Source organism: Bombus bifarius, unplaced genomic scaffold (assembly GCF_011952205.1).
Source record: "Bombus bifarius isolate JDL3187 unplaced genomic scaffold, Bbif_JDL3187 scf7180000008206, whole genome shotgun sequence".
Lineage (NCBI taxonomy): Eukaryota > Metazoa > Arthropoda > Insecta > Hymenoptera > Apidae > Bombus > Bombus bifarius.
In genome coordinates this window covers 333243-345548 of record NW_022884510.1, presented here as the reverse complement: position 1 = coordinate 345548, position 12306 = coordinate 333243, and the positions used below count along the sequence as shown (strand labels likewise).

General features: G+C 43.2%; 1 protein-coding gene across 6 annotated transcripts in view; it reads right to left on the bottom strand.

The window, feature by feature from the left end:
- The window catches only part of LOC117210496 (serine-rich adhesin for platelets-like), a 52785-nt gene that overhangs the window by 15346 nt on the left and 25133 nt on the right, over positions 1 to 12306 (bottom strand). For 2 of the 6 annotated variants that reach the window (XM_033453579.1, XM_033453580.1), the window contains exon 1: positions 169 to 413. The exons of 2 other annotated variants lie outside the window; for them this stretch is intronic. In XM_033453579.1, the coding sequence (XP_033309470.1) occupies positions 169 to 250 (82 nt within the window). In that variant the 5' untranslated portion in view covers positions 251 to 413. Of the gene's footprint in view, positions 1 to 168; positions 414 to 4607; positions 4711 to 12306 lie in introns of those variants that run through there. 2 more of the 6 variants (XM_033453578.1, XM_033453583.1) reach the window with 2 other exon arrangements.

Here is a 12306-nt window from a genome sequence, read left to right as displayed (position 1 = left end):
ACGAATTATCGGCAAGTTTCACCAACCACGTAGGTCGAACGAACGCGTTTCATCGAATTTGATTCGCTTTTAAAAAGGTGCAGAAAATAATAAAAAAAAAAAAAAAAAGCTAGAGTGAAAACCGTCCGCTAAGAACCATGATCAGTCTGTTCGACAGGGTTTCCGTACCGTCTTGGTACCTCGCTAAAAGTAGAACGTGTTTGGAGGAGCCGATCACGTGGATAACCTTTCGCTGTCGACGCCACTGCATCTCTCCCTGGCCGTCTCCTTCCTCGCGAAATTCTCCTTTCCTTCGACCCTTGTTTTCCAGCGTATATACACCACCGGTCGGTCACTCGCTGCTCTCTCGCTCCAATTTACACACTCCTTTGCATTTTTTCTCCCCTTCACCTTCTTTAACTCCTTCTCTTCTTCTTGACGACAGAAAAAAGTGGCAAAAGCTTAAACATTCGTCTATCGTTCGATCCTCTTAACTTTTACGGTGCCTAATCGATCTCTTTGATTATTTTTTACAAATTTTCATTTTAGCACAATTTTACGTTTCTTTGCGTTCATTTTGTTATATATTATATCGCGTGTCTCTCTCTCTCTATCTCTCCATATACATATATATGTATATATATATATATATGTCACTATCGGACAAAGATTTCCAATTACTCGTCTAATTTTACTCGGATTATATATCTCGTTAATTTCGTTATCGATTCGAAATTAACGACGTTACACATCGTTAACGGCAATTTTCTTCGTCTCGACAGGCTTTCGACGAAGAAGGATTCTAAGAAGTCCGAACTGAATTCGAGTCTAGGCCGATATTTTTAACCCTTTACATACCGCTGGCGCCTCTTTAGGCGACATTGATAAAGCGCAAACTTTCGTTTAATTTGTTTTTTAGCAGCAAAAAAATAAAAGATGGAAGAGAACTCCGATCTAGAAATAAAACTTTGTTACTTTCCAAAAATAATTCTTGTTTGCAAAAAATTTCGCCGCCAGATAGCGCTCGAGCGGTCGATAAATCGTATTAAAAAAAGGTTCGGAAAAGCGCAAAGAATAAGAAATTCCTAGATCTCTATAGCGTATGTACGTATATATAATCCATATCAACGTCGATGCTCACAGAGGGAGAAGAAAAAGAAGAAGAAGAAGAAGAAGAAGAAGAAGAAGAAGAAATCGAACAGCACGTGGCACGCAAAGTCGAATCTGACAGCGACAGCTCGATTATAATCGAATGTCGCAGCGTAAAAGGTTTAAGGGTGTCTATACGACGATTCACGATAACTCTCGGTGTGATTTCTTCTCTATCGGACGTTATCGGTTTAGAAACGGCTTTACAAACGAGCTTAGAAACGTGAACGGCACTGATAAAACGCGCCAAATAAAAGGAGGATGCAACTGAATAATCTGGTGCACGCGATGCCTCGAGAACGACTGCGGTTGAAGCGAGGAACGAGGGGTACAGAGGGATCAGGGGACGAACGAGAGAGAAAAAGAGCGAGAAAGAGGAGAGAGAGAGAGAGAGAGAGAGAGAGAGAAAGAGAGAATGGTTTACCAGCTGGCGGACGTAGCTCATTGGCCGACGGTCGTGGATTAGAATAGCAACAGAATTAGAATAGAAAACGGGCGAGAACCAACGTTCACCGTCCATGTTGCTAATCGTGCCGCTCAACGTCGATTCTCTGTCTCTCTGTCCGTCTGTGGTACGCCGTATCGTCGGAGAAATAGGATGGGCATCGTTAACGGAGAAATCAGTGGTGCAGGGTGTTCGGAGGGAGAGGCGTTTGGAATTTCTAGGAGGTATTCCAGAATTTCGAGACTTTGCTTCGGAAGACGAACGGTTTCTATCTTTAACCTTCTTATCGAAGGTGCTATTTGTCCGAGAGATCTCTGCCATCCTATTTACGGCTACGTCCCTCCTCTCCGTTGTAATAGAAAAACGGAAAGTAATTCGCGACAGCGACGTTAATTTATTAGTGGAATTTTTGAACCTGCCGCGATCGTCGCGCGCTTTATGCCTCGATCCCGCGTTAGCTTTCGGTCAGATTAAAAAAGTAGAACTCGAATAGAAAGAAATTCGCTTCGCCTATGAAAAATGAAATTTTCTACGTTACACGTCGTGCAAATCATGGTCATACATCTTCGCGTCTTCGAACAGCGCGCAAATGCATAAAAATCCGCAGTCCGATCGTCGGCATACGATTAAAAACGAAAAATTACACGTATCGATAACAACGAGATGTTTATTATACGCGTATTTTCGAATACTCTCGAAAGACGATCGACACCTTTTCTACGACCTCCTTTTGCCAGCCTTTTGTCGCGCCTTTTCGAAATACCTGATCCTCCGATATTTTCTACGATATCGCCTCGTCGTCGTCCTCGAAGAACCAAACTATCGCCAACGTAAAACTTGGCCAAAGTTTCCGCATCTTACGGTTTAAGTCGAAGGGAATAAATCTACAAAATCGTATTCCTTGCCCTCCTTTTGTACAAATCGTGACACACTCGCGACTATTACGTAGATACCGTTGTAACGTTTACGAGTTGCGCGCCGTGCCAGTTTGGAAATCGTATCGAAAAAAAAAAAAAGTATCTGCTCGATCGGAGCAAGTTTTCTAATTACCGATATTCTAATTCCTATTTTTCTCTAGAGCATCTAATTATAAAATATCGCAGAAGCCGTGGCCTACTTTCGCCATACGAGATGCAGATGTTTCGTAATTTCTGATTTTACGGTAAAACCAGCTACTACGTACGTACTTTGCTGTTAATCAGATTTGTAGGTTCAACGTACCGGGGTCACTCGGCGTATTTTAAGCAACAAATAGAAAGCACTTCGAACGTCTAGCTTCGTCCGCTTATACGCATTGTGACAACCATTTTCTTGCACGCTTCAACCATCTTCAACCATCGCGAACTAAATTAAATTAATTCATCGTGTGAAACTTCGATATCCCGAAGCTGTACGCGTACTCGTTTTCCTAACGGAAACGTTAAAAAGATCAGTTACGTTTTGTTGATGCCTTCGACCCCGCACGATCTCCAAGGCGAGATAATTCTCGGCTAAAGTTTCGACGTACCTATGTTTATCGTCGATCGAAAACAAAACAAAGTATCGAACGTATAGGTGAAAACGGTTACAAAGTTTAAACGGTCGATCGTAAGACAGATTATACACCGGAAACGATAGGTTTCGAGTAAAAATAAAGCTGTGAAATTCGGAAATTTATAGTACGATCCGATACAGATGCCAAGTAGGTTGTTGCGTCATTACATTGTCGCGTTATATAAAACACCCTTGCGTTTGTCAGTTGTACTCGACAAATGCTCGACTTTATTAACGGTGAAATAGAAGCTGTGGGTGTACGTAAATTGTACATTAAGATCGTTTATATTTAAACGGTCTATCATCTAGGTACATGGTAGGGGAATAGCGATATTCTTTTACAGGAATCGTACGTTCCGATCTCCTTAAATCTGCGTAGCGTCAGGACGCGATTCGCAAATTAAGTACGTAAGCGAGAGTGGGCGTATCCGTGTTACTTCGACTATTATTTCGTCCGTCTGGATCTCTTGAAACGTCGGCGGGCACGCGAATTTTGCCGCATTTTGCCCAGGGAGCCGCGATAATTTAATTCCTAGGCGAAATATCGTATCGTCGAAATCACTCACGCCGTTGAAGACCGTTTAATTTTAAAGTTTAAAGTTTAAACCGAAATTTAACTTTATTACATCTATTTTGTAAAACGTGCGTTATCGATGATCACCGTGGCGGTTAAGGCGCGAAGGATATTTTACCAACAGGCAAATTTCTATATTTAGAATATTCTAGCAAAGATGCTAATGCCATTTCGTATTGAAACGGGAAACTCTTGCCGATGTACGTTTAATTTATTTACTTTTTTTCTTTATTTATTATTTATTTCTCCGTTTCTCTGAATGAATTCAAATTATAATTCGTTTAACGGTACAATTTCCATAACGAGAATATATTTGAATATATCCGAATAAAGCGAGAAAAACAAGATAGAGGACACTCGAGGCGAGCGACGTTTCGAAGAAACTCGAGTTACGATACAATTAACGATACAATTTCGAAATAGCATATTTGAACCGTCTCCGTCGTCGATCGAACGAAATCAGCGATCTATCAAAATCAAAACTAACTAAGCGACGTAATTCTTACAACGAAGAGATCTCGATCAGCGATCGAATCTGAACTCTGCGAGGAAAACACTCGATTCGCCGCAATTACGGCATCGTCGCTAAACGATCTTTTTACGGTCATTTTTACGGAATGGACCAACCAGATAAACTTAATTTATATTGCGAGTTGTATTATCAGAATTATTTATTAAAAAACGCAGCAGCGATAATATATTTGCCGCGTACACGATGTATACGCGCGTTTGCCACTTAAGCGTCGTCGATCGTACGATATTCACGCCACGAATCTTTTTATCGATTTAGACCTGGCGATCTTTTTAATCCGTCTTGCGACTCAAAAATTAAACATCACGGAGACAAAGATTCCGTTAAGCGATAAAACGAAGCGAGCACGGTCGAGCAGCTAAAAAATACTATTCGAAAAGTCAAGACGAACGTACCTTCCGGAATGAACAATTGTATCATTGCATTTTATCGATAAGTTAACGAGGATAGTCGCGTTAAACTCGCACGATAGTTCCGCACACACTGTCACTTACGAATACACAGAATAACAAACAGTCGTATATTTGGGCGAGTTTCGTCAACCGTACGCGTTTCCAATAAATATTTCGTAACCGTTTCCTACACGTTTCGAAATCCGTTAAAAATTTTACCGATATAGCGACGATAGCGCCGTTGTAAATACTCATTGGACGATAGCGTAAGTACATCCTGTCAAAAATAATCGATTCGTCGTTAGTTTCGCCGCTTTGATCAAATTCGGATACCGTTTATTACGAACGAACCAAAGTGTCTATTTATAAATAGATAGCAGCGTAGAACGGTTCTTGGAAATTTCGCGATCCTTGCTGCGAACTTTGGGCGCTACGAACCCGCGCTAGTCCATAAACGTGTCATAACATAGAAACATCGAAAGGCAACGAAGAACGAAACGTCTTTCAGAGGAAGAACAAACAAGCCGACAGGCGATATATACGTCGTTATACCGTGCCTTAGCACTAGCAACGATCGTATTGTGGAAAGTACGCGCGAACGACGATCGTTCGAGTACGCGGGAGAATCGCGCAAATAGGTCGATTACTGAACGGACGGGCGAGCCGATATCCGCGCGAATAAAGTTGCAAAAGAGAGAACACGTGGATGGGAATCGACGAGCCAAGTGTCGAAAGCCCAAAACGCCTGCCAGAAATTACTATACTCAGGGATGAATCGGTGATTGACCGCGTCCATTGCTACATTCCGTGCCTTGTTCTTTTTCGTATGGAAATACGCGCGTGTATTTGGAACGCACCGTTGATTTATTTTAATATCGTTGATATTTATAGATCGATTATTCGATAAATCGTTTCGTCGGATATTATTATCGTACTTTTCTTCGATCGTTCCTTAAATATATCCAACGATAAGAGGCAATCAGTTTGTTTTTTTGTTTTAGCTTTATTGGAACAACCGCGAAAACGATCTCTTTCGCGGATCCTCGTATCCAGAGTTTGCGGATAAATCGAATCCTTTCTACGAACCTTTTTATTACCTTTTTTTTTTTTATGAAAATCGTTCCTCGAATTCGCGCCTATCGAAGCTTAGACGCTAATTAAGAAAATAGGCAGCTAAGAAAGAAGCTGATCTTAACGGGTAAGGGGAACGATAGATCGTCGAAAATCGATTACGAAGAAAAACGACTCTGTGTGTAACAATAGCACTCCGCTTATCTCAACTTCGTTTATTCCAACGATCGAATTCGCTTATCTCGACGCGAAATTCCGTCGTTACATTACGTTATGTTGTATCGTACGAACGAAAAGTGATGGATGGTGCAGAGAGTCGGACAAATTCGAAATACTACGCGATAGAAGTTACGGCGTTACACGGAACCAACGCTTCGATATATTGGAACGAACGGAAATTCCAGAATTAATTACACTTCTTACACGGTTTCTTAACGATTCTTACGTACGTTTACGCGGTTTATCAAACGCGTTTTACGCACTCCCTCGAATGAAATCCTAACGAAAACCTTGCATAGGCTTGCCGCGCCTGCTATAAAACAATTTTCCCTTAATCCTTTCGAAGCGAAACCGCGACACGGCGAGATCTATACCCACGCCACATTTTCGCGCAGCCTGCGTAAAAGTTAGAGTCGTTCGGACAGTTGGTGCACGATCGTGTTTGGTGCATGCCGGTGCACCGGCGCTTTCATCGTTCGTCTCGGTTCGTACGTTCGTTTTCTTCGCATCGAAGAGCGTACGGAACGGCTCGCCCGTCTTCCCCCGTTCTTTCGTTCGCGAGAAAACACGTTTCTTCTATTTCGATCGAGTATAGGAATACTCGGAAAGACTTGGAGACTCTGTCACCTCTGTGCGCGCGTGTACGTTACTTTGAAAAATCCCTCTGATAATAAACTTTATCGTCAAAATCTTTGGTCGAGCTTCGCGATAATTTACCGCTGTTCTCGCAAGAAAAATCATCGGTTTTTAACTGCACGAATCGACGTTAAGCTGCTCCGACTGTTATATAACCTTCTACAAATGCTTTTAGCTGTTTCTGCAATATATTTTCTAATTTTAAACTCGTAAAGTAGTCACGCAAATACTACGGTGGTCGATGATTCGCGACGTCGAGTAACAAAGTTTGAAGAAAAAAAAGATTGAAAAAAAAAATTGAGATTTTTTTTAATAAAACGCAAAATCAAGAGATCTTACGCACGAACTTAGTTAATAGGTAGGTTTGACGCGTGGAAAAGTAAAAACGAGATGTAACGGGTGAAAAGAGATAGGAAGAGGATAGCGACCTCTTACGTAGCCGGAGATAACGAACAACGTTCGTTCCCAGTAGCGTGCTATCTTGAAACGTAGGGCTTAAATTCTACGCGGGTCACCGAATCACTGGAACGTGGGACATAACGGAATCCTCTTACGCAAACCTACGAACGATTATCACGGGATTATCTGTTTTTCATACTTTGAATCTCGGATTCGATATCGGGTTGGATATGGATAATCTTTCGAAGGAAAACTAACGATGGTATCGACGATTTATTCAGCGCGTTATAGATACGTAAATGGTAGAAAGCGGAATAAGGTTAATTTTCACGTCGCATAAATAATCGGGAACCTTTGATTCGCAACGTGGCTGCATTTAACGTAGGAAAGACAGAAGACAAACGAGTACGTACGTGTATAGATTCGACGCATCGATCGAGACAACGACGCGGTTAAAACGAACCGGTCGATGGTACGTGTTACGGTCGTAAAAACGTACAAGTCGCGCAAAAGCATGCAAACGACGAAGAATAATCTCCTCGCTACTTATTTGGTAGAAAGTTTGAAAAAAAAAAGGCTCGAGAGAAATGCATCGGCTCCGATTTCTTTCGCAAGTTCGATTTCTTTGCCAAATCGGTGGAAGTAGGATCGTCTGTCATTCGCTGGACAGCTTGTAACTCTACCGAGGATTCCACTCGCGATAATTAGTCTTTGCCGACACGCCTCTTGTCAGGTCTGTGCGGACATTGCGTCGCGTAATGCAATCGCGCGAAACACGTTTCGCCTACCTCCTCCTCGCCGTGCCTCGCGAGACACCGCGGCAACGAACGACAGTATCGGTTCGTCGCTTCGCGAGCCAACTTCTCCGTTTCCTCGTTAATTCCGACCGACGCGTCTCCATCGAACGACTCGTTTTCGCAAAATTCCAACTCATTTTCTACCGAAATTACCGTAAGGCGTTCAACGTACAACGAAATTATTACGCGGAATGTTTTAAAGCGACTTTGAAAACAAAGACGCCGCGACGAGATAATTTGCGAGAATATAAGTCGAAAATAAAAAGGGTTGCCGATCGTTGTAGCTGCCGTAGACGAACGCGTGTGAATCCTGAATCTTTAAAAAACGAAAAATTGCAAAGAACGACTTGCGACTAAATAGAACCTACCTATGGCCAACTTTGTATACGTCGATTCGTGTATAGATGGAATTCGTGTACGGACGGAAAAACCGTGGCACCACGCAGAAATAAAAAGAGGAATCGAAATTTCGCACTATCGAACTTTGGTACGTCTTGATTCTTTACCCGTATCTAAGTCAAAGTTTCTTCCGAGCGTGGCAAAGATTCTTTAAAGAGCATCGTACCCGATATACAAATCGCGAATAATCGTTACAAAGCTACTCGTTCGAACTTCCTTCTGCCTTGCTCCGTCCTAGGGATTCAGTCTTATACGTCTTAAAACGTCGATCGACCAAAGGAAAGTAAAGAGATTCTCGAACGCGGAAGAATTCCCTGTGACGAGAGCTCGTCGAACACCATCGTTCACCCTTTCTCTAGACCATCTTTCAAAGACTCGGAATACATATTTCCGTGGAACGGGTATATCGATCGTTTTCCCCACGACCACGGATTATTAAGAAAACACAGTGTCCGCGTATAAACGACTTTGTCGACTGATATTTTTCCGCACGACTCGATGGAGATCGCGGCTCAACCAGCGTCTAGCAGCATGGCTCGGCGTGCTCGTTCCTCTCAAGACGAAAACACGCGAGCGAGATGAAAGAAACGAGAGCGTACGCCGAACTGGTGTGCGACACACTGGCGGCTAGCTTCGATTTTCCTGCGACTGTGCAGTCGGAACGATTTTGCATCGCCCTCTGCCAGCCACCCTTGTGCGCACGCTTTCCAGTCTACCCCACCATCAACCCCTTTCTCTCCTCGTCGTTTCGTCGATGTTCGATTCCTCGCTTCCGTCTTGTTACCACTTTCCATTTCCTCGTTCCTCGCGCTACCACGCAACCTTCTACTATTCGTCTTCGTCGCGTAACGTTCCGTCGCTTTTTACGCGCTCTCGACCTCGCTTCTATCCTCTTTCCAAACGTTCGTTCCATGCGAATTTATATATTTTTATCAACGGGACGGAGATTCGTCTCGTTCCTCGAGTCTATAGAAGCTTATGGTCGTTTTAATCGCGTTGATCCGCTTTCTTTCTCTCTCGCCGATATTCGTCATTGTTCGTAATTTCGATGGAACGTTTTCCTTTTCCGATCTAAAGGAACCACGGATTCACCTTTTCCACTCTATACGATTCCGCTTCTTTCACCGTCCGTCCGTTTTCACTTTCAGCAAAATATCTTCCTCTGGAAACTCGAATCCATCAAAAATTGCCCCTTTCGTCCTTCTTTTCCTCGCCTACGCCTTATCGTTCTGCTTTTCTCGCAATTTCTATCGTTCGTATCTTTAGCGAAACGCCATCCTCTCTCCGTCCGGACGATATCAAAATTTCTGCAATTTCATTTACGATCTACCTTCCCCCTCCCTCCCCCCTCCCGTCATTTATATTCGTACGTTTCAGCAAAATTTCTTCCCTTCCCAATCCAAAGCGACGAAAGAAAGTACCCAAAGAAAGTACCATTGCACCTTGTTATTTCACTTATCATTTCTTTCTCGTTTATTTTCATTCGGCATCCTTCCTATTCTCCTTCGTTTTCCTTTTCTCGCCTCTTGCGGGTTACGTCGTTCCAGCTGCTCGGGCAACACCCTCGCTGCATACGCGATTCCAGTTGAGCGCTCGTGCTTTTCGCTCGTGGATCTGCGCAAGTCGCCGTCTGTCGCCAGGCGAACTTCGTGTCTATGACCGAGAGTCGACGTACAGGGTAGCTCGAGAGCCACGGCTCCTCTTCAATCCCTTAGCCGTGTAATTATTTTCTTAGCAGTGGAATACGCGATTGTCACGAATAGTTGATAACGATACCACGCATCGTGAATCGGGTGGACGAGTCCTGGCTGCGTGGTTATTTACATAATAGGAATAGATAGATAGAAAGATAGATAGCTATAACGCGATCGTTAGATCGTAAATTTTACGTGATTACGCAAAATATCCACGGCCACGGTAGAATATATCTTTGCTCGTTAATTTTTATCGATAAAATTTACCGCCAACGAAATGCCAAGAAATTTTATCGAAAAAATTAGCAGTTTACATTAGCAAACGAAGGAGCTTTCGCTTTATAATTAACGCAAAGGATAGAACCGTGAAATATAATTCCCCCTCGTTGCACATGCACGCAAATCGCCTGTTTCGTGTCGCACCCAAGATTTCACGGGGTAAAGGAACAATAATCCGTTTAACTTGATCCCCGTGGACGCGTTATTCGATTATAACGTTACGGTGAAACTTCGATGTCAACGAGCAGCCTCTACCTCCAGCCTCTTTGATCAGTTGCAACACTTTTTTTAGACCAGACCATTCCTTTTTCCTTTGCCTCTTCTTGTCTTCTTCCTTTGCAATTCCGTAACGCGTTTCGTACAATACGGTAGCAAAGGTATCAAAAGTAAAAGTTTCAGCTCACTAAAAAACGAAAATATTTTGCTCTTGCGTTTGCGCGGGTGTTACCCGACCGTTACCTTCCATCGTTCTTTTCATTTCCAAGAAATTACGTATTTATTAGAAAAAATCTTCCGTCCTTTCCATAATAATCCGAATCATCGTCGTTTTAGTAAACTCGTTTCGTACCAGTTGCGACTCTGTTTGCGGTATTAAGCGAATCAATTCATCTACGAAGGATTTTATAAACGCGTGGCATCGTTATCGATTAACGATGCAATACGTCGTAACGAACGGAATTGTCGTGGACGGTATACTTGTTACGACCCATTGTAGTTTGCTAATGATGGTTCTCGAAGGGCTTTCGTCGGGCTCGCCATTAAAAGCCAGAGATATACCTCGCAAATATTGTAAAGTATTTGCTTTGTAATTGCTACATTGTTAACGGAAATCGTCTGTAATTCGTATTACACTAACGAGTAAAACCAAGTTCATCGATTGGAAAAAGGGAGACGACGATCGATTTTGTAAAACTCGTACTTTCTTTCTCTGATTATCGCTCGATGAAAACCACGACTAATAAATCAGAGCGAGTCTTTTCGCGTTGTAACGTTCAGCTAATCGGGAATGACGCGGCAGACGCCGTAACGAACTCGATGAAAAAATAACGAGAGAATATCGTCGGGGCTGAAGGAATTTTGCACGGTCGAAACGAATGCCCAATTAAAATTTCACTGACCTAAGCGAAGGGTGGTCGTTGGAGAATATAGCAGTCGCGATGTCGGCGCTGAGACGCGGATTGAACGCGCTATATACTGGAACGAAAGTGCGGCTGCGCACCCGAACCGATCGACGAGCGAACAACGAGTCCAGTTGCCTCATACTCTACGACGTATTCTGCACCGTGTACTATATACCGTATATACCGTATATACACTATACGCTATATCCCTTTCCAATTATCCACACACTAACTTATTTTCATAGCTACGAAGCTAACTCGCGAAAGTATTCCAACGACTATCGCGGACAAATTTTGCGTAACTTTACTCGCACCTTAACGCGTTAGGACGCGGTTCTATCTGTGCGTTGCGCGAGCCATATATCGCAGCTCGAAAATACGTAAACCAGTCCCTTCCAACGATAAGGTTTAATCGCGAGTAAGACAGACTTTTAACGAAATTCCCAGGTCCGATGAAATTTACAAACGTTACGCGTCCGTCCTAAATTTAGCTTTGATCTCGAACTAAAAAATCGAAAACCCGATGATATTACTTGGCAACCTCGATCCATCAAATCCGTACAACGGCGCGAGACTACAGGATCAACAAAGTTGGCGCGTACGTCCTACTCCGTTTAAAAAGTTCTTAGAATCGCATCGACAAACCGCGCTATCGCCAAGCTTTTACATTTCCGAATAATTTTTTCGAATCGAACGCGCGCTTCCCAAGGCGATACCAGATCGTTGTTCGGCGATCACTGCTAGGGGTGGACGAACTCTTACGAGCTTCGTCTTTCGCGCGTTCTCTTTCTTCCTCAAACCTTTTCATCCATTTGCAAATGGTTACTGGCTTTACGGCGCTCTCTCCATACGCTTCTTTCAGCGTATCAACCGCCTCGGTCACCCCTTTTTTCCCGAGATTCGTCCCGTTCCTTCGCAAGATCGGTCGACGTTTCAAAAGACGTTTTAAAAGACGCTTTAAAAACAACGATACGGGCATACCAAAGATGTTGTCGCAAGTTGCCAAACGGCTTATCGTAGGCTCACGAAATTTAATCCGTTTATAGATAAGGCTATAAACTGCGCTCCTCGCCCGACCAGTTCGCCG